At 36.2% G+C, this 21,876-nt stretch overlaps 2 protein-coding genes and 2 long non-coding RNA genes across 8 annotated transcripts in view; 1 reads left to right on the forward strand and 3 right to left on the reverse strand.

Annotated features, from left to right (window-relative positions):
* Nucleotides 1–642: 642 nt before the first annotated feature.
* LOC122352521 lies at nt 643–19,427 on the reverse strand. Its single transcript, XR_006251883.1, has 4 exons — nt 19,025–19,427; nt 18,399–18,492; nt 17,918–18,022; nt 643–725 (listed from the first exon to the last, which is right to left on the reverse strand). It is a non-coding gene; the product is annotated as an uncharacterized LOC122352521 (long non-coding RNA).
* On the reverse strand, nt 10,266–13,374 carry LOC122352520. Its single transcript, XR_006251882.1, has 3 exons — nt 13,086–13,374; nt 12,464–12,501; nt 10,266–11,131 (listed from the first exon to the last, which is right to left on the reverse strand). It is a non-coding gene; the product is annotated as an uncharacterized LOC122352520 (long non-coding RNA).
* A 138-nt stretch (nt 19,428–19,565) lies between the features above and the next one.
* ptrh2 (peptidyl-tRNA hydrolase 2) lies at nt 19,566–21,164 on the forward strand. Of its 2 annotated transcripts, none has more exons than XM_043249952.1 (2): nt 19,566–19,691; nt 20,358–21,164. In XM_043249952.1, the coding sequence occupies exon 2, from the start codon at nt 20,366–20,368 to the stop codon at nt 20,888–20,890; it is 525 nt and encodes a 174-aa protein (XP_043105887.1). In that variant the 5' UTR covers nt 19,566–19,691; nt 20,358–20,365; the 3' UTR covers nt 20,891–21,164. The 2 variants fall into 2 exon arrangements, with proteins under 2 accessions (XP_043105887.1, XP_043105886.1); XM_043249951.1 differs by having other exon boundaries at nt 19,594–19,725.
* The window catches only part of cltca (clathrin, heavy chain a (Hc)), a 33,012-nt gene continuing 32,116 nt past the window's right edge, over nt 20,981–21,876 (reverse strand). For all 4 annotated transcript variants that reach the window (XM_043249946.1, XM_043249945.1, XM_043249944.1 and 1 more), the window contains one exon: nt 20,981–21,876. This exon is cut by the window's right edge and continues 839 nt beyond it. The gene's annotated coding sequence lies outside the window, so the exon portion shown is untranslated.

The raw sequence follows: 21,876 nt of genomic DNA on the forward strand, positions 1-21,876 counted from the left end.
GTGAGTGACAGGAAGATGGTAAGAACTAGAACTAGTTTCTAGATCAGTCTGTACCATCTTTGCCTTGTCAATAGAATCACTTCCTCATCAGGTCATGCATATGCGTGTGCAATTGGAGGAGCGTGTGTTTTAAAGAACAGGCTGTACTACTCATAGTAAAAAAATGCTAAACCACATGTCTGGTGTGTGAAGTGTGAAACCGCTAGTAAGCAGCAGCAGGGAAATTCACAAACATTGACAGGTTCTTTCCCCACCACACGCGCTTATCATTCAGAAAAAAAGGCCTCAATGAAATCGGACCTCAATATTAATAGCATTAAATGGAGTCTTAAGCAGGCCCAGGCAGAATCTTTGCAGGTTTTGGATCTGCTGAATGATTTTAAGCACGGTCAAAGTAAAAAGACTAATTTGTAGTTAAAAGCATTATGAGCCAAAATGTATTGTGATCCAAACATCTGAGATCTGGAAGACATCTAAATCTGGAAATAAACACATTGCATGGTCTGAAAAACTTAAGTAACGTATAACATAAAAGAAGTAAGAAATATTTAAGATCATGCGCTATTTGTAGGTCACTTATTTTGTGTGATTGAGTAAAGTCATAAAAAAAAAAAAAAAAAAGGTCAGGTTTCCTTGCCTCCAGCTTTGCGAGTTTTCTGCAGATCTGGTCAGTGTGGGGTGGTTTGGTGGAGAGTCACTCACGTGAGCCGATAGCTGTGAAGACGCTACAAGACAAAAACAGGTCATTACAAAATGATGACTGATGTTGGTTCTACATTAATACAAACAATATTTAAAATGAAAAAGGACTGTATACCAAAAAAAATCTATATAGGGGCTGTGAAGCTATAAAAGCATTTCAAATTTTCCATGTTTGATAAAGTCAATGAAACAACTATTAATATTAATATTAGAATCTTTAACAAAATCCAGCCTTATCTAACCCTTCTTTTACATTTTATCTCACAACGAAACAAAAGGTTCTGATGATTTAAAAAAAAAAGTTGAAAGAAAATGCAGTATTTGTTAGGTTGACGTCACACAACGTTTACACATATATAAATAAAAAATGTATGATTAAATAAGTTCGAAAATATGTTCTTGCACATTAAATACATAACATGTCATATTTAAATATTTATAAAATATTTTAAGAAAATGTGTGTCTAAGTGATTTGAGTCTATAAGGGTACTTAGGGGTACTACATGTTGCTATTTTTTCAATAATAATAACTATAAATTATGCATATTTACACAAGCTAAACCGTGAAATTAATTGATATTACTAGGTACCTAAATGTATAATTACACTGTAACAAAGACACCTTAACATGAAGTGTAACCAATTTTTCATAATTCATATACTTCTTTGGCAAACATTTCAGCCTTTGAATGAGAACATTTAATCCAGAAATTAAAAACATGTCACATCACAGACTTGGTGTATTCAAGTCATGATTTCGCATGAATTGCATTTGAATAAATTATTAGACTCAAACAAAAAATGAGCGTCACATCGTTGACCCTTGTAACAAGTGAGTGGGAGACAAAATGGAGGGTGGTGATAATTGGAAACCCAGGGGGCAGAAACGAGCCCCAGATCAAAGAAGAAAAGAGACTCTGGGGAAGAAACGGCCGTTACTAAGGGTGAGTACTGCACCTGTGCCAAATGCACTCTGACAGAAAGGCAAAGAAGCATGAATGAGCATCAGAGAACTTTCCATTATACACACACACACACACACACACACACACACACAACAAAAAAAGCACAGGAACACACATACTCACTGCTTCTCTGCAATCCATTCATATCACAAATACAGGAATGATGTGTCACCAGCCAACTGTTGCTCCATATAGGGAGATGTGAATGGTAAGAGTGGGAGGAGAGATAAAGCAGAGTGACCCCGTGACCTTAATTAGAGATCTCACTACCTTACCTAGTTCACCAAGTCATGAATGAATGGCCTTGATCAACACTGGTATACTGTTAACTCCACATACTGCAAAACCTTTGTCACCATCACCATATAGTGTGTAAATATAATTTACAAGCTGATGTGTGCATGTAAGATAATAACGAAACATATTTAATGACGTAATTAACTTCTACATTTTTTCATATCATCATATCTGGGGTCACCACCACCAAAATGTTCCAAAAGCTCTTAACATACACACCACAGAGAAGAAGACGGCAAAGAGTTACAGTAATAGTTAAATTCTCATCTTTTATATGAGCACAGCTGCAGCAGGCCGTGTTTGTTTTTACTCTGCCATGTTTTTTCCCAAAAGCGGGCAGAAAAAAAAAATATAAACAAGCGCAAGAATCAGTATGACTTAGCACATGAAGGAAAGAACGGAATTGTGATGATAAATCCTAAGCTTGTTTCAACACATCTTCACACGCACAGCTGATGACCAACATCCAGCCTGCCCCGACAAATCAGGAAGAGCACATTTGAACTGACGATACATTCTCCTACACGCCATTCACATGCTTCTACTTGTACACACACACACACACACGACACCACCGGCCTTTTCATTGTGTAAACAAACGTGGCCCTTTGAGATCTGAGTTTGTTTATGAATGATTGGTTGTTTAACAGGGTGTAAGACAGGAGTGCTTGCTGACGCACATTCTACAAACAAGGCCGAGGAGGATTATGCAATTGAAAACTGAAAAGGCCTTTTGCAACAGGGTGGGGACCTGACTTCCGGTACAAAGTAGGGCAAAGCCATCAGAACTAAACCAGGCCAAAGAAACAAGATCCTTTAATAACGGCACCATCACCGGCAGGCATATTCCTCTCATGTCAGGAATGCTTCTAGGAGTCTGAATCATCTAAGTAATCATACTGAACTGTCACTCATTTTCCGTGGTTTGCATATAGGCCTTGACGAGTGAGAATACTCACGAATTTAGAGCAAATGCGAGAGCTTCCTTAAAACTAATGCATTTTTGAGTATTACACAATGACGAGAGCAATTCTGAGGTGTAATTTCTACCTTAGAGAGGATTTGTCGCAACGGACCATTACGCCAAATGAGAGGAAGATGTTGTAATTGTTTAACAATGACGATTACATTTTTTTTTTTTAAATGTACAGTGTGACTTATTTTGCCTACAACCCCTGTAAATGTAGGCAACCATCAAAAAAAGTTTAGGTGAGTGAATGTGAGAAATGATGAGCGTTTCTGATAATATTGTGTGCTTTAGATGCGTTCACCTCGGACCTGGCGTTCTTTTCAGCTTCACGCTCAAATGTCTTATTGTCATGAAATGCCCTCTGTGTAGAAACAAGATATAGTGGGCAGATGAACAAATCATTTTTCTTTCTGGCACTGAGGGTTATGAATAGAGGGTTATGAGTGTTTACTTAATGCATAAATTGTAACAATACATATCTGTTTAGGCTTTCACTTGCTATCATTGTTTAAAGTTAGTTGATGAAAAACTACCTTTTGGAAATCTTAGGTTAAAATTTATACAGTATATATACAGTGAGTTCTATAAACTGTTTTACCTTTTTAAATGTGTGACAAAACTGAGAATACAATTACTTATATAAATCAACCTATTCTCATTTCTAAGCTAATATGTACAGTTTTTACTTTGATCATGTGATTATCTAAACATCAGATGTTCTTGCTTCCACTGATTATCCTTACTTGTGTCTGACACAAATTTTCATTTCATGTGAACTTTTCATTTAAACTTTCATTCAAAAAGATGAAAGTTTTTCATTTAAAGTTTCGTTGAAAATTAAAAAAAAATATCTTGGAAAAAAAGAAAGAAAAGCAAGCAAAGAAGACGTTTGTAAATGGACCCAAAATATACAAACATATTGTAATTGCAGTAGATTTTCACTGTTTCATTTTGTGGTGTGATAAATGAACATCTCTGAATACATGACATTACACAAAAATGACATTTACACTAATTGTAAAATAGAATTAAACTAAATATGAGGTACAAGGATATTTAAACATTCTAAACAAATGCATTTAAAATTACATTTTATAAAAAATATAAAATAATAATAATAATAATAATAATAATAATAATCATCATCATCATCATCATCATAAAAAATGCACATTAAATAAATGCTTCCCACCTCACTGGCAAGAAAACAATTACAAAAATGCCATATCAACATGTGATTCTGTGATTCCGCAGCACATTTATAGGTAACAGATTCAATTAGACTGAACATTTGAGAATCGGGCACTTGGCTCTTAATTTGAGTGGGAGTTCGTAATCGTCTAGCAATAACAAGACAAGAGGAGGGGAAGAGGAGGAGATGAGTGAATAAAAGGGGAGTGAATGAGAGAAGATGTGAGGAAAAAAAGAGGGGTGTACGGATAACGGCCTCCACACAGGGAGCCGTTTACCCTCCCTGATGTTCCACAGCGGAAAAAAAACACTGTTGAATTATGTCAGCAGCTGTGAAGTCTATAAAATGGCCTAATACTTGTCTTTTTTTCCACAATAGCCCGTCTGCACCAAACACCGGTCCAGAGTCCTAAGCTATGGGATAATGGAAAGAAAATAGCGGACATTCTTGTGGCGGCCCACAGAAACCGGGGCCATGCAATAAAGACAGACGAGATCACTAGTAAAGTGTACACACATTCAAACAGAAGAAAGATGCAGCCAACTACGCCACATGGGAGGGAAGGACCTGGGGTCTGGCAACCCTCCCTTATGATCTGTGAACTGGCAACCGGCTGTTCTCTAACTGCTGGGCTCAACTGATGTTTGGCTATGAAATATGAAAGTGATGAATTATTACTAATCTGCGGATCATTTTCTGTATTAAGCCCAGCAGACTTTTTCCCCCCCTAATGTTTGTTTTTAATCACGAAGGAAACAGGAGAAGAAAATGCCTGACCACATGTGCAATTTCTAATTTCTTTTACAGGACATGTGTAATAAGAAGAAAAGCAAACATGTCATTTACAAATTAGCATTATATAATGCTTAACATACCCATTTTATTCAACTTAAAATTATTAATGTCAAATTTGTGGTGCACATGCTCATGCATAAGAGTTGTTGGCTCAGTTATCCATGTTTGAGTCCGACTTGGGTCATGTCCCATTCCCACTCCCCCTCTCACACCCCTGCTTTCCTGTCTACACTTGGCTTTCCTTTAAAACAGCACAAAATAACAAACAATTAATTATATCTATAGGTAAAGAAAATAGGCATATGTATTACTTTTTACATATTTTGTTGTATTTCAGAGAAGGCGTGTATAGGCACAGTGCGTGTGTGTGTGTGTAGTTGACAAGTGAAAATTGGATTGTGTCCTATGGTATTACAGCAGAAAAGTAGAAACAAAACTTTTACATACAAACCAAAAAAAAAAAATAACTTCATTCATACAGTTACAAATAACATTAAAAAGCTGTTACACCATTGATCGCCTTGTCAATCGAGAATATCCTTTTCTTCTCTCTCAAAGTTGTAAATTAAACAGATGGATTACGTGGTACAGAAAAATATTCCTACATTATATCTTAGATTTCTACTTCAATATTTCACTTTTAATTCAGTGTTTTATTTTCTATTTCTTCGTGACTGTTGGTGAAAATTATTTGAGTTATTCAGCATTTAAAAAAAAAAAATTCAATGTACACACACACATACACTCTCTCTCTCTCACGCACATACATATATATATGCAAAAAATGAATAAATAAAAAAAGTAAATATTAGATAATATTCCTTGACTTATATAAACCATCAACAAACAATCCCTATACAAGATTGTCAAAATGAATTATGCTGTTCTCTCACGTTACTTAAGCTCTATATCAGGCTTGGACGAACACTTCAGACTATCAGTGAGGTCATCTGCGGCACCCACCAAGCTTCTGTGAAACTCATTTTCACATGCGTGTAGGAACCATCATCCATTTCACTTTGGAGTGCATGATCAATCGCCAATGACGGGGAATGCTCAGTTTGCAATCTGGAGTGAGAGACAGTGTGTATGTGTACGTTTTGGTGACTATGAGACAGCGTCCCCTGGGTTGAAATAATGTGTGGTTGGGTGTGTGTGCATGCGTGGGGGTTAGTCCATGATTTATCAATGTGGGATTTTCAACCACATGAGCTCATTCTAGTTCCTCCACCCACTGCCATGCCACCGGGACACACACACATGCTGTCCGGCACCAAGGACAGTGAGGTGAGGCTGTCGGGAGACCATTCCTGGCACCAGAAAAAGATCGTGCACTGATTGACTGGTTTCAGACACATTTGGTCTTGCATACGTCGCCGATCGACAGATTTGAAAACAAATAAAAACCAAGCCATTTATGCCCTAATTTGTTTTGATCAGTCAGCAGGGAAGGGAGTGTCCCGCTCTAGAAAGACATGAAGCGGCACAAACACCAATGCCTTTCTAATTCATAATTTATTGGGATCATCACAAAGAAAACTGCCAACTCTCCTATTCAGAACTGCAACAAACCAGATTCTCTAGAGATCAGACTTTAGAAACTGGACCTGCAACTGGAAAATGCTGTAAGGTCTCATTTGTAAACATCAGACAACGCATTATCTAACAAACAAACAGCATTTTTAAAAGCATCTATAAAAACTGGTTAAGTCTAGTTAATAGAAATGCAACTGTTTTAGTAAAAACTTTAGTAAACTTTAGTAAATGTTAAAATTAACAGTAACAAAGATTCGTACAAATCTACAGTATTGTTCATTGTTAGTTCATGTGACTAATTTATTTAACGTTAACAAGTGAAATCTTAAATGTAGTTACTAAAATGGGTTACACTTTATTTTAAGGTGTATTAGTTACAGTGCAATTCTACAAATTAGCATTGAGAAAGATTAATTAACTACATGTCCTTACTATATGTTAAAGGCTTAGGGTTTGGATTAGTGTTACTTGCAAGTAATTATTCATAGTTTTGTTATTATAATTGTAAGTACAAGTAAGTAAAATAAAGGGTTACCAAAAATGTTTTAAAAGACTACATGATGTTAACAAGATTATGATCTGTGACAGTTTATTCTAACACACTTCTTACAAAATCCTCAAAAAAAAAAAAAAAAAACACACACACACACACACACACACACACACACTTTGCAGCAGTGAATTTGACAAAGTCATATGTCTGCAAAACATCCCCTTACAGAATCCTATGAACCTTTATCAATTAAAAATGTTGCACACCATCTAGTTCCAGGTAATCAAAAGCTTTTCTTCAAGTTGTTAATGCTAAGATAAACTCATAGGCTGAGCTGCTATTTTTATCAGTGTCACGCCAATGTCCTTCTCGTGAATGAGAGAAATAAATCAATGAAAACCCCTCCATTTCATTCATCCCACAAACGAGATTCTTCAAACATAAAAAGAGCTTTTGTCCACGTCTTAGCACAAAGCAGATGTTTATTCAAATAGAGAATTTTTACTCTAGAAAATAATACTAAGATCTTAAGACTGTTCAGTACTGCTTCCCACACAAATAGGCACGTCCGCACACATTAACACCTGTCATATCACCTGCATGAACTGGCCGTTTCCTTTCGTGTGTCTCAAATGCGGTTTCACGGCCCTGAGCAGGTACATGTCTGACTCACAGCCCAAACCCGCCCACAATCATGAATGACGTGCCTGATTACAATGCCATTGTGTGGCGATTGAGGGGACAGGGTGAGGTATGTAAGTGTGGATTTGTGTGCACCTGGGCAATGCTGTTCACATTTGTGATTGTAAGTGATTTAGCATATTGCTCAAGTTTTTGTTAGAAAAAGAGTTTCAGTGAGAGGGGATTTAGAATCGGGCTAATGGTTAATAATGTGTGGGGGGGGGTGCAAGTGTGTGTGTGTGTCCAACATAGACAATTTACTGAACATATGCCCAGAAGTTAGTAAACTCGGACAAACTTAAAAAAAAAATAAAAAATAGTAGTACACGTTTGTTCAAATTTATCTATAGCCATTTGAAAACAATTAAAATGTTTTCATTGCGTGTAAAACATTTGGATAGCAAGAGAAATCTGTGTTATGTGGAAGTTAACGCAGTTAAAACTTTTTAAATGTTTTACATGTTCTGTAAAACGTTTTACGCAAAACTTTGAATTCTTGTCCAAATGTGTGTATTGTTTTGATTATTGATTTCAATTCTGTTTCTATTTTAAGAATAAAATAAATAAAACAACAAGAATGTAACATACAACTGTTTATCACGTAAATAAAGAGACAGAGGAACAATAACGTGATAAAGCTAAACAGAAGAAAATAGTCTCTTGAACATTTTCTGTTATATGACAATATGCCAAAACGTGATAAATATAGACAATATTCTTTTAAGCATGTCCACTCTTTCTAAAAGTAACTTCTGTGTGTGTATAATAATACAGCAATTGCAATTTTATTTCAGGATCTTTTTCATTTTTGCACGCTGCACAATCCACACTTTATATAGAGAAATGCAGTGTTGCCAGGTGCGCCATTTCAAATGTATGAGGGGCTTAAATCACACTGATTAAATACACTAATGGTTCTTTGCCTTACGTAGCAAATGTGTTTCAAAGCTGATTATGGCAAAATGATATTGTAACACACTGGCTGTGTAAATAGCTGGAGGAAAGCAGTCACGCACACGCTTGTATGAGGGATTGTCTAAATGACGGCTTTTATTCAAGTGTAAACACTGAAATAAAAAGCCAAGTTTTTATACTCAAATTGAGAATTATCTCACATGAAGTCCAAACTGATTAAAACTGCAATGACAACAATTATTGACAGCAACGCATTCACAAAAATCATTGACTATTAATACAGGCACTAATGTGCTTTTTGAAAATAATGGCATGGTAAAAAGTTTTTTAATGCACCTTAGTAGACCATGTAAATACTATTGTATATTATGTATTTTGCTCTTATTTTATATGTATGTACAAAAATGTGTCTTACATGTAGTATTACATATAAATAATGTATTTCATCACACACACACACACACACACACACACACACACACACACACACACACACACACACACACACACACACACACACACACACACACACACACACACACACACACACACACACACACACACACACAGAGAGTAGTGATTTGTACAATATTCAATTAAAGTTGAGTCTGTACCTCTGGAAATAAAATGAAAGGGGGACAAAGCATGATATTTTACAACGCAAATAAAAAAAAGTGGTCAGCGGCCTGGCTCAAAGGTCCATAAAAGTTGCCCGCTGGTTGAAGTTATAACAACTGACTTTCCTGCGAGGGGGTAGAGTACACGTGGTCCTGCCTCCTACCGAGAGAGACACAAAGAGAGATGCTGGGGTCGAACTGTGATTCACACAAGTCTGTGAGATACTAGACAAAACAGCCATCAGAAACAAATCACGAGAACTTCATAAAGAAAAGTCTTTGTCGGGTAAGAACGGCCTTTTTGCAGCTCTGAATAAGCTAGCGATACGGAAACCTGTCATTCATTAGAGGCCAGTAAAAACTTACAACTCCATAAATTTATATTGAACATTTTCATCGGTTTTATGTATCCTTTCCATATTCCTAATGGACTGACAGCTCCATCAGGAAAGAGTGACTCCACAAGAGCGGGACTGAATTAACACCAAACAATTAAATAATTATACTCTCCACCCTCTGCTGGACAACTGTGAGCACTAAATGTGTGCCATCAATCATTTAACCAAAAACAAACCTTGATGCTTAAATGAAAAAAACAAAACACAAACAAAAAACCAGATCAATTTGGTTGTGAAAGTAAATTTGTTAAAAAGCGTTAGTAGTTAGACGTGATAATGACTGGGCAAAATGTCCAGGCCATAATTCACCTTTAAAGTGACATTACATTTTGGATAAATACAGTAAAGCTTATGAGGATCATTGTAGGTTTTTCCTTAAGACAATTTTTTTTTACATAAATTAAGTAATCCTTTTAATTCTTGTAAAATGTGTAATGTGTAAAAAGCAATAGTTAATATCAGAAGACAATAAGTACTTATCTAATGAAGCCATTACGTGTACTTACAACTGTATTTCATAATTTAGATCAGTGGTTCCCAACCGGTGTGCCGTGGCACTAAGGGGTGCCGTGAGATCTTTTGAGGGTGCCGCCAAAATTTCAACAAAATTTTTTTATTAAGGCAGAATCAGTGTAAACAGTATTCTCATATCATCTAGGACTAGGTATAAGGTGTTGTTGCATGCAAACTCTCGAAATGAAACAAATAAATAAATAATAATAAAAAAGCTACAGAGATTTTAAATATCTATTTCCTTATAAGGGTGCCGGGAACTTTTGAAAGGCTTTCCAAGGGTGCCTCAAACAAGATTGGGAACCACTGATTTAGATAATATTATAAAGTTTTCTCCATTATAGCAAGGGATCGCCATTTGATCACAAATTATGCTGAGTGAAACAAATTACATAAAATAAAGAATAAATGAATAATCAAAAAAAAAAGAAAAACACTAAATATGAATTGTGACCACAAAATGAACTAGGTCAAATTAAAATGTAATGACTCAATGTAAGCATTAAAAGTGCGTGAAAATGTTTTCTGCGTTTAGTTTTTTTTTGTTGTTTGGTAGTATTTGTTAGACAAGGTATAATTTTAAGAACTGTAAATAAACCGACCTGGATAAGCCAGGACCAACTACAACTGTACATTCACTTTCAGCAATGTATGCGCTCATGTGCACAAATGAAAACTGTATTTAATTCTGTTCACAAAAAAATTACAGAAATGACACATTATATACACACACAGTGTATCATATGACTGAGGCGTGCCATTACATCATCCAATAAAGTACATTTGTTCTCTGTCACAAAAGACTAACAGAAAAACATGACTGCCGAATGCAGGTCAGGCAACAGCTTCACAGGCTAAAAGACAGATAACAATTATTTCTTTAGATAAAAAAAAAAATTATAGTTTAATGCCCCTACAGGTAACAAGCTCTTTAATTTCTTAAACACAATGTGTGGCAAAAGAGTGTGGATTTCAGAAACAGAAACATCTTTTTAGTAACGGAAGAGCCAAGAACTCATACTGGTCTATGGCGCCATCTTCTGGACATTTTGATGACTTGAACGAAAAAGAAGACAACATAAGGAAAGTCTGTGATACATTTGATGACGCATCATTTCAGTATTAGTCCCAAACATTTTAGTATTCACTAAATGGTTAAACTCATTATTATTATTATTATTGATTTAATTACATTTTTACATCTCAGATTTTAATGTAAATTCATCTTGGAAAATACTGTATAACTAAGAATAAAATATATATAAAATATAATTACATAGCCTAGATCATAATAGTTCTGATGTGTAATATAAAAAAAAAAAAAAAAAAAACATTTGGTCTGGTCGATATTGAATTCCTGGCAAATACATATAAGCAAAGAAAAAAAAAAAAATAATAATATATATTACATTTTATTCTTTTATATTCATTTATATATAATTAGGTAACAGCATACAATTATTTTATTAAGTGAATTTAGAAATCATAACATTATAATAAACAATGTAAAAACATACAAATATTCATTTTAATATCTAAAATATGACAATATAAAAATATATAATTTAAGTTATTAAAGACAAGTAAGTGATTATAATAATACAGACATCTGAGATGATGATTAGATAGTCTTGATTTTCTGAAAACAAAATTCTGTAAAGGATTGTTTTCTATAATCCATCCTTAAATTAGTGCTAATGAAAAAAACGAATATAAACAAACAACTAAACATACAACATTGAGATTTGTTTTTTGTTCAGGCAGACAAAAACAAACAGCAGATCATATATAATATCCATATTCTATACCCATAACGTTTTTTATTCATTATAACACTGCATAGCATCAAACTGTTGTTGTTGTCCATTTTTAAAATGTATTTGCAAAATTGTAATGTAACACTAAATATATTTATGAACCTGTACACACACACACACACACACACACACTTATATAATCATGAATCTATAAATATCATATGCTTAAATAAGCTCAAGTTACTTTCAATATTTGCAGTTTCTAACTAAACCAGCCCTACGCTAAAAGTTAATTAAAGCCAGCGATGCATGACTAACTTAATTTAACAGTTCCTAGTAAGCCTCAATGAATCCGAGGGGTCACTGGGTTCGTGCGTTACATAACGAACCACACGATGTCGCTGCAGACCCAGCAGATAACAAGAGAAACATAACAAAATGCCAAAGCGTAAAAAACAAGTCACTAAACCTTCTCGAATTACATTTAGGGCAGGAAAGTTCTCTTTCCAGAGGAAGTTTCTAGTTCATTCTTTCAGCACTTGCATCCAGTGACGGTGCCAACTGAAACATAACAACTGCGCAGCGCTGTGACGCAGAAGTATATTCATAGTTAGCCCTCTCTAAAACCTACCAGCTGTTTGAAGCATCTGTCTGTGGCCGTGCCAACACCTGTATATCGAAACAGAAGCTTAAAAGTAAACAACTTTGCGATACAGGATCAAAAAAAGCAGCGCCAGAGCGACACGAAGGGACAAGCACAACAGCTCAGTGAGAACAAAAACAAGACAGAGAGACGTACGTGCGTGCGTAAGGGAGGGGCGTGTCCTCGACTAAACCGCGGGTCAACGGGTTCGTTCATTCCAACAGCCTCGTGAAATGACAACCGATCCCAAACGCGATGTGCAGTTCTGACACACACATATACGCACAGCACGGAACGAAACACCACCCGTTATCGACACATGAACACACACACACACACCTGCAGACCCCAGACGCTGCTGTGTGGCCATCACACGCACGTGGATTCACTTTCACCCTGAACAGCATGCACTGTTTACACGCGTATTGCCACAAGGAAGCAATGTGTAAGTTACACAACCACTTTCAGACAAGCGTTTAGAAAGATGCGACCTTAAATGCATACGATATACAAACATGCATGCAGCAGTCTCCCATGTGAAACCATAATAAAACACATTTGCATGGTTATATATATATATATATATATATATGAAGCAGGTGGTTCTTACCAGCTGAAGAAGGTGTGCACGCCTGTTTTCAGTCCAAAAGGACAGAAAAAAAAGAAACTTTCCTCAAATGCAAAAGGTACTGCAGCCCATCTGAAGCAGACAAACACATGTGGGAGAAAGTGAAAGACAAATGAGAAGGGAGCAGAGAGAGGTACGACTTATGGGAAGAGAAAGAGAAGTGCGACACAGCAGGAAAGGGGAGAGGGAAATAGATAGAGAGAGAGAGAGCTAGAGAGAGAGAGCTAGAGAGAGAGAGCTAGAGAGAGAGAGCTAGAGAGAGAGAGAGAGAGAGAGAGAGAGAGAGAGAGGGGCACCTCAGTGTGAGTTCTTGCTGTTGCAGAGAGGGGTGGTCGGAGCTGTAGGGTACCAGAGTTCAAAGCACTGAGAGAATAAGAGTGTTATTCTGCTACAGCCAGCCAAGTCTTACACAACACCAACCAGGGGCAGCAAGTTCCTTCTGCCTATCTCTCCCTCGCTCTCATTCACTAGCTCGCTCACTGTCTCGTTTCCTCACTCACTGATTCCCTATTCATTCCATTTTATCTATTTCTGTGGAACTTATGGGGTTGCTGTTTCCCTTAGATTTTTCTTCATCACTCCTTGCATGAAAAGAACACTACTTAATGAAGAACGCTAAGAACCGAACAACATCGGAGCCCACAGATTTGTAATTGTACAGATTATAAATCATATTCCGCAGAAGGAAGTCATATATAGAAAGACACGAGGAAAAGGAAAAATACATTTCTTTTCCTTTTTCTATATTCTTCCAAGATTCTTCCTAGAGCAAACACGATAAATGGTCATTTTATAGCTTCTTGCTGCACGTCAGCAATTGAGTATAATTTGTGTCTATTTTTATTGCTCTTAAGGAATTTCAGAAGAAACATCTTAAGCGAATCCATTAAGCGGCCATGAAATCCATGAGCTGAGCTGTAAAATGTTCCTCTAGCTCCTGTTGGTGAAAAGGGCAGGTTGTTTTGCAGTGAAACTTGCGGGTTTAGGTTATTATGGAAGCACTGAAGGGTTTCTGGAAGAGGGCTAGAGATCTGCATCACTGGAATTCCAGGAAAGCAAAACAGTAAATGGTCCCATTCCCCACTTCATATGACACATACTTTGACAGTGCAGACCTTTTTAAATTCCATTATTAAAGCAGGCTTTTATAGCTAGCAGTATACATTTTTAAAAGTAAGAGATTAAGCACAGCATGTATATTTGGATGTTGGTGAGGATTTGGTTTAGATGCAAGGTCACAGCTGGGTTAAGGTATCTGATCACTACTAAATTGGCATTTAATTGGATAGTCTGCCAAAAAACCATTATTTAGTCTACCTCGTGTTGTTCAAAACCTGTATGACCTTCTTCTGTGGAACACAAAAGATATATTTTAAAACATTTTAGTTTTTTGTACATTTTTAGTCTGTACAGCAAAGGTCACTGAGGTCCAAAGTCGGACTGACAATTAAATGGACAAAAGAAGTATGTTTTACATACAATACAGTTGTGGAAACATTTGTTTTGTATTTTTTATTTGATTAAATAAGGTTTTTATGTATGATTTTTTTGCAAGAAGCAGGTAGAAACTGTTTATATACAGCTGATATGAAATCTGCAAAATCATCGTTCATAAATCACTGGTGTCAGGTTTAGCAATAATGAGTGCTTGTTGTCGTGAAGAGATGGAGATGTCAAGGCATGTTTTTGTGCTGAGCTAGAGGAGGTATTATGCAACCATGTTCACAAACAAAAAACCTACAATAAATCTTTAAAATAACAGCATCATAAATTAGAGTTTTAATGCAATCAAATCAATGAGCAAAGTGATCCAAGATAATAACCAGCTCATCATATTTTCAAAGACCTGACAATATTGGAGTCTAAAAATAGACAGAAAAATTTCATAATTGTTACATAACAGCAGGCTCAGCTTCACCTTCTGAAGTGCTGCCTGAATAGAGATGGCAGTAAAGAGCATAAAAAGGAATCAATGCCATAATTTGACCCTCATGTGCACAATTAAATAAACCGATGCTTTGCTAAAATGCAAGAGTAGCAAGGCAAATTAAGCGGACAGCTGTGGCCTAGTAGTAAACAACAACACATTAAGGCAAGGAGGAAGACACTGGTTTGGGTCTAAATCTCAATAATAGTAGTAATAATAATAATAATAATAATAATAAACAAAAACAAGTAGAAGCACAAAATTTAAAAATTGTAAAAACGTCTTGTCTAGATATCTACATTTGTGCTTCATGTGCTAACATCAACATTAAATTATGTTACCAATAAAAGTAATTTTAAAAGTCTGATCAGGTAGATAAAGTTTCTTAAAAGGAGCAGATCACCCAGAAAATGAACTCAGTCCAAGATGTAGATGAGTTTATCAAAAATGATTTAGAAAAATGAAGTATTGCAACACTTGTAGGACCTTCCAGTAAATGGGGGCCGTCAGAATAAATTGCTAAAAATAATTCACAAATAATCCACACGACTCCAGTGCATTAATTAAAATCTTGTATAAAAATATGAATACATAATCCATAATAATGCTTCTTCCAATGAAAAAATACATTTCCTGCTGTTCTCTGATGTAAGAATCCACCAACATAATTGCTTAGAACTGTTTTTTTTTACTTTGTTTTTTTTTTAGAACTGGTTTGAAGTTAAAACACCTTAATGATGGATTTATTTCTTACAAACGCCTTTCACAAGAGGTTAAGTGATGGACTGGGGTCGTGTGCAATACTTTTGGTTTAATTGCTTCGTTTTTATTAGCTGCCTTCTGACTGCAGATGATCCGTTGGTGAGCTTCTACTTCTAAATTTCTCAAATTCTTTTAAGTTTAAAAGAAACAAACTCACGGTTGAGTATATTTTCAGCACATTTTCATTTTTGGGTGAGCTAAACATTTTAGGCAATGATGACAGTACTTCGCTGCCCTCTCATATTAAAAATGAGCTGTGAACGAATGTGGACTTGCTCAGGGGAGTGGAGCATCCATTGGCCTATTTTGCAGCAGTCATTTGCGTCAATTGAACGCAGCAGTGTTGGAAAAGCCAAAGTCAGACGCCTGATCCGGGAATGTTAGACTTAGTCATATTACAATCATTTCCACGTCAGTCTTACGAGTCAGAGCTCTTTGCCTTTTTAAACGCTCCCACACACGCTGAGAGACGACTTGAATTTCTCTACATGAAAGATCTGTTTTTCCATGTAAACGTGCCAGTTAAAGCACAATTAAAGCTGCGCATTATTAGCCCCTGTGTAGTCAGTCAGTGAGAAATGGTAGACTGAAAGAAGCGATATTCTGTATCATCTAATATATTCAGGACATACAATGCAATGTTTACCAATCTGTCATGTGCATCGCACTACATAAACATTAAAGTGGCCTGCTTGAACAGTATGTACTCTTGAAGCACACGTAGAGCACACACTCTATCACATTCAGCTGTGTGGGAGGAAACCGCGCAGAGGCCCCTGATTCTAAGTGTTTAACTACTGGTATTACATACCCGCGGCTGTTTCGCAAGAACAGCCTTACTCACCTAAGCCTCTTCTGCAGAACTGAAACAAAATCTATTAAAATAATCTCAGGGGGTTTTATTAAACCCAGACTAACTTGGCAAAAACTCCAACTTGCAGTTAGATGTCAGTCTTAATTTGTAAGCACCGCTGCGAGTGCTTTTATTGGATTAAGATGAGGCTTTGAGATGTAAATGACACTGTTAATGTTAATGATTCTTAAATACTTTTGAGATGAAAGAATCAAGTAGATTTTTTTCTGTCAAAAGCATTTAGATTTAATTTTAGATGCAATTTATCCATTCGTTTCTTATCATGTACATTTACACTAATCATCAAATCATTTAATACTACTTTTATTCATCAAGGATGCATAAAATTGATCAGAACTAACTTTCAAACTAATTTCGTCTTTAGCAGAATTTAGCACAGTACTGTTATATACAGAATAAATGCAGCTTTGGCGAGCACAAGAAACTTAACATTAAAAAAAATCTCATATTCATATAGAATTATACGCAGAAGTTTCCTTTTCATTGTCTGTAGTTGTACCGCATTCAAAATCAAGTTTAGACACCATTAAGCTCCTTTTTAAATACAGGGCTTGCCAGGACTCAGCATGTTCAGTAAGAGTGTTGATAAATGTGAATCTGTAGGATCCAGCTGTGACATTTTAACATTACTGAGGCACTTTTATTTCAGTTGTTTTGTATTTTTATTTTAATCTTAGTTAAAGAATTTTGTTTGTGTCTATGTCATATATATATATATATATATATATATATATATATATATATATATATATATATATATATATGAGACATAGACACAAACAAAATTCTTTAACTAAGATTAAAAAAAAAAAAAAAAAATAAAAAAAAAAAAAAAAAAAAAAAAAAAATATATATATATATATATATATATATATATATATATATATATATATATATATATATATATATATATATATATATATATATATATATATATATATATATATACACACACACACACACACACACACATTTTAACTCAGCTTTAGTTTATTAAATTCAAATGAGCAATGTTGCTTTGGCATGTTTTGATTTCATTTATTTAAAATTTATTTTATTTCAAGTAACAAGATATTTATTTTTTATGGTTTTAGTTTTTGTTTCAGCTACAACAATCATAATTCAGGGATGCAATAATATAATATAATATACTTAGATCTAAAAAAAAAAAATGCATTTGCGAAAGAACAAGCATATGCTGTGTTCCAGTAAAGTCAATGAGTACATTAGAAAAAAGCCTGCAGGGCTGACCTGTCTTTCCAGAGCTCTGATTGTGCTGGTCCCACAGTCCCACTCTTCTTCAAGGAAACTTCAAATCTGTCCCATTTTCAGCCATCTCATTAGACAATCATGCACCTGTGGGACAGATAATCACAATGTTTAAAATGTCTTCAGACCCACACAGAGAAAGACAGAGAGGAGGAAGAGAGAAATACAGAGTCTGCATTCACATTCTTGTCCGTTTTCTCTGTCCCTGATCATTCTGGTGGCTGCAGTTCTCTGCTGCGTTTTGCAGATTACTGTAACCCAATCTGACCTATGCATGACCCAGTGATACAACCATCTGCATTGCCAGAGCTATCATGGATGCCGATGCAAAAGTGCAAACCGCATTTATGTAAAAGCTAAACCCCCCCAAAACGTTTAGCATAATTATTCCAAATTGTAGCATAAACATGCCATCCAAATTATAGTTCACATAAAAATTTATAGTCTGTTATAATTTACTCACCTAAGCAAAAGGAGATATTTAGCAAAGCAGTAATGCTGCACTTCTCCATATAGTAAAAGTAGATGCGATCTTCTCTGAGATTGTGCTAAACTTTCTACAGAGGAAAGAAGATCATTAGAAACTGCATAATGCTTGATTAATAACATCATTTTTTCATTATTGGTTGAATGATACCCTTTTAGGCTACATGTGACAAACGCAGAGGAAGGATGAGTATTTGTGCACTTTACGATACCCTAGTGAGACCTCACATTCACTAAATAGGCCAGTGGCATGACAGTCTATATAAAGACTCTTATTCCAGTTACTAACCACACAAAAAACCCTGAGGCCCACCACAAATGCACCAAAAATAACCCCAAGTACTACAGAGTTTTGACAACAGGCATACAAAAAGTTTCAACAGCACCATCACTGCGGAAGGTAACCCTGCATTGCTGTGAAAACACTTTGATGCCGGTTTTACTCAGAACACAATCTTTTCACATCTCTCTCCTTTGTTTGATAAAACGTACCGTACTTGTTCTTGCTTCTCCAGTTTCACTGTGCAGCAACAAAGGCATCAGATCTAATGCACAGCATATTGTACATTTGTAATCATTCATTTTTGTGCCCTTAAGGTTTACCTATTTCACGCAGTCCTTCACTGGGAAAGAATAACCTTCACTGCTGGTGTCACAGCAGATGAACGGCAGCCTGGATAAACAAAAAAAGAACCAGCAGGTAAGACAATCTCGAATGTCAGAATCAAGAACATTTTGTCAGTAGTTTAAGTCTTACACAATCCACAGCACACCTGCTCTCCCAGGGGTACAGTGAGGGTGTAAAACCATGAGAGGCCAGGCCAAAAAACAGTGTCTGGTTTCAAAGCTTCTTTACACTGTCTTAAATTAGGCTGGGTCTCTGGGGTTTAAAAGAGTAAAGAATTAAAAGTGCCTAGATAAAAGTTTGGGCCCTAATTGTACGAATAGACAGGCTGCTGTTAATGCATGCACCTGTCTATAAATGACCCGTGTAGATGGGTACTAACTCTTGATAGTCATCAGGCATCAAACTCACGGACTTGCTGTAATTAGGCAAAGAAAGTTCAACAAGCCTAATGAAATATGGCATTTCCTTCTTAAACAATTCAAAATGAAAGTGTGAGAGTAAGCATAAGACGTTCAAATGTTAATTCGTGAGGATAAAACACACGATAAAAACCTGACTGGATTACTTTGGCGGTTGCTTTACGCCCGTGACGTCATCATTCAGCGTCGGTTTGAAAGCAGCAGCGGCTCGTGGAGTTTGCAGGTAACTTCAGGTTGCTGAATCATTTTAGTTGCTGGTGAGTCCGGTTTCAAATGTACAGAAAGACATTTACGCTAAATAGTCCCACCAGCACTTGTTAGTACGGTTAATAAAAGCTCGTTGGAGAGTCGTTTAAGCGAACACGTTTTACCTAGATTTAATTCCGCCGGCTAGAATGACAGTAGCGCAGAAACGGTCGTCGTTTCATAGATTATTAGTAGTATAAATATCAATGCTTATTTGATTCTGTAACTATACAGCAGATCTCAGCGCTTCATCTAAATTACTAAAGCAGCAGTATTGTTACGAATAGAGAAAATAGACATTTTTATCCAGACGAGGCTTTCATAATAAACATTGAGCATTTAGATTTAAAACGTGATTCGTGTCAAACTGTCTTCGTAATAAGTCAGACGTGAGCGTTAGCATATTTTCTATTTACTTAAATGGTAAACCGGTTTTCTGTGGTTAAAATACTGTAATAACAGAATATAAACTGTAAATGAATGATACAACTCTTTATGCTGTTTCGTTTCTCTTTGTATGCCATTTTGTATTAGTTTTATCGCAGTAACATTAACCTTTGTACTATGGTAACATGGTCATTTTGTGTAAAGATAGAGAACTGCTCTGATGTTTATATTATGAATCACTCTTATGTTTCATCAGATACAAGGATGGACTCTCTGTACGGGCCTGTCGCTTTGGGTATACTGGCAGGTGTAGGCTGCGGGCTCTGCCTCGGATGGCACCTGAGTGGGCGTTTTGGCAGATCGTCCCGCAGCATGATGGCAGCTTTAGGAAACAGCACCGGTGCTGGCAGCGAGGCCAGCGTGATGGGCGAGAGTGGAGAGTTCAAAATGATCCTGGTGGTCCGAACCGATCTGAAGATGGGCAAAGGTAAAGTGGCGGCCCAGTGCTCCCACGCTGCTGTGTCCGCCTACAAGCAGGTCCAGCGAAGAAACCCAGAGCTCCTGAAACGGTGGGAGTACTGCGGTCAGCCCAAAGTGGTGGTCAAGGCTCCAGATGAGGACTGTCTGATGGAGCTGCTGTCCCACGCTAAAGAGGTCGGACTGCCGGTCAGTTTAATCCAAGATGCTGGAAGAACCCAAATTGCACCAGGGTCTCGGACGGTTCTTGGCGTGGGGCCGGGACCATCTGATCTTATTGATCAAGTGACTGGACACCTAAAATTGTACTGAATAACACTATTGGATGAAGATGGGATTAAACCATATCATTTTTATACAAGTGGTGAAGATGAATTAAAATGGATAAAATCACACGATTTATAGGTTTAACCATTTATTTTAAGTAAACAGTTCACCCATTCCATCATTGAACATGAGTATATTTTTTTTTTGTCATTATAAGTCTTATGTACAGAAAATTATTTTTGGGGCAATCTCATTTCTATCATTTTAATCACCCCCTCATACCCAATGGAATAAATGACTTTTGCTGGTTGAACTTCGACTTTGGTGCAAAAATCACTTTTCATTTGTAATGCTTGTATAATCGATTCTGTGAACATTTAGATTTAAAACACTGGATTTATGTCCAACTTTCATCGTAAATCAGGCTTAACATTTTTATTTACATTAGTGATTAAGTCACAAATTCCCACCGTAAAGCTTCAATTATGTTCTGAATACCTGAAACTGTCCAGTGAGTATGAAGGGGGAGAAATTACGTGTTGAGAAAAAAAAATACATGGCACATGAAGCTAGATTTAGACCAGATATTTCTTGACAAACAAGAAGCCTTTATTTATGATATTCTGGGAATCTCATTCTCTTTGTGCACAATCAGATCACTACAATATACGTGTATGATTATTCTTAACTCAGTGAAAACTGAGTACAGGACAAAACGGAGTTAGTTTAATCTTCGTTCTTAAACGATTTTGATTTCACTTCTTTACAAACAAAGGGTAAATTGAGTTTAGGAATAACTGGCAGGATAAACTGGCTTTCTAGTCTCACTTCGGTGCCGTACAGTGACCTAAACATCACAACAACCAGCATACACACACACACACACACACACGCACACATACACGCTGCAGCACAGAGAGGTAAGGTTAGTAAAACACACACGTGTGGAGAGCCGCATATATTTATATATATTTTAATCATTATCCCTCCTCAGATGGATGGTCCCACACAATGAGTACGGGTTACTGCAC

Source organism: Puntigrus tetrazona, chromosome 10 (assembly GCF_018831695.1).
Source record: "Puntigrus tetrazona isolate hp1 chromosome 10, ASM1883169v1, whole genome shotgun sequence".
Classification (NCBI taxonomy): Eukaryota; Metazoa; Chordata; class Actinopteri; order Cypriniformes; family Cyprinidae; genus Puntigrus; species Puntigrus tetrazona.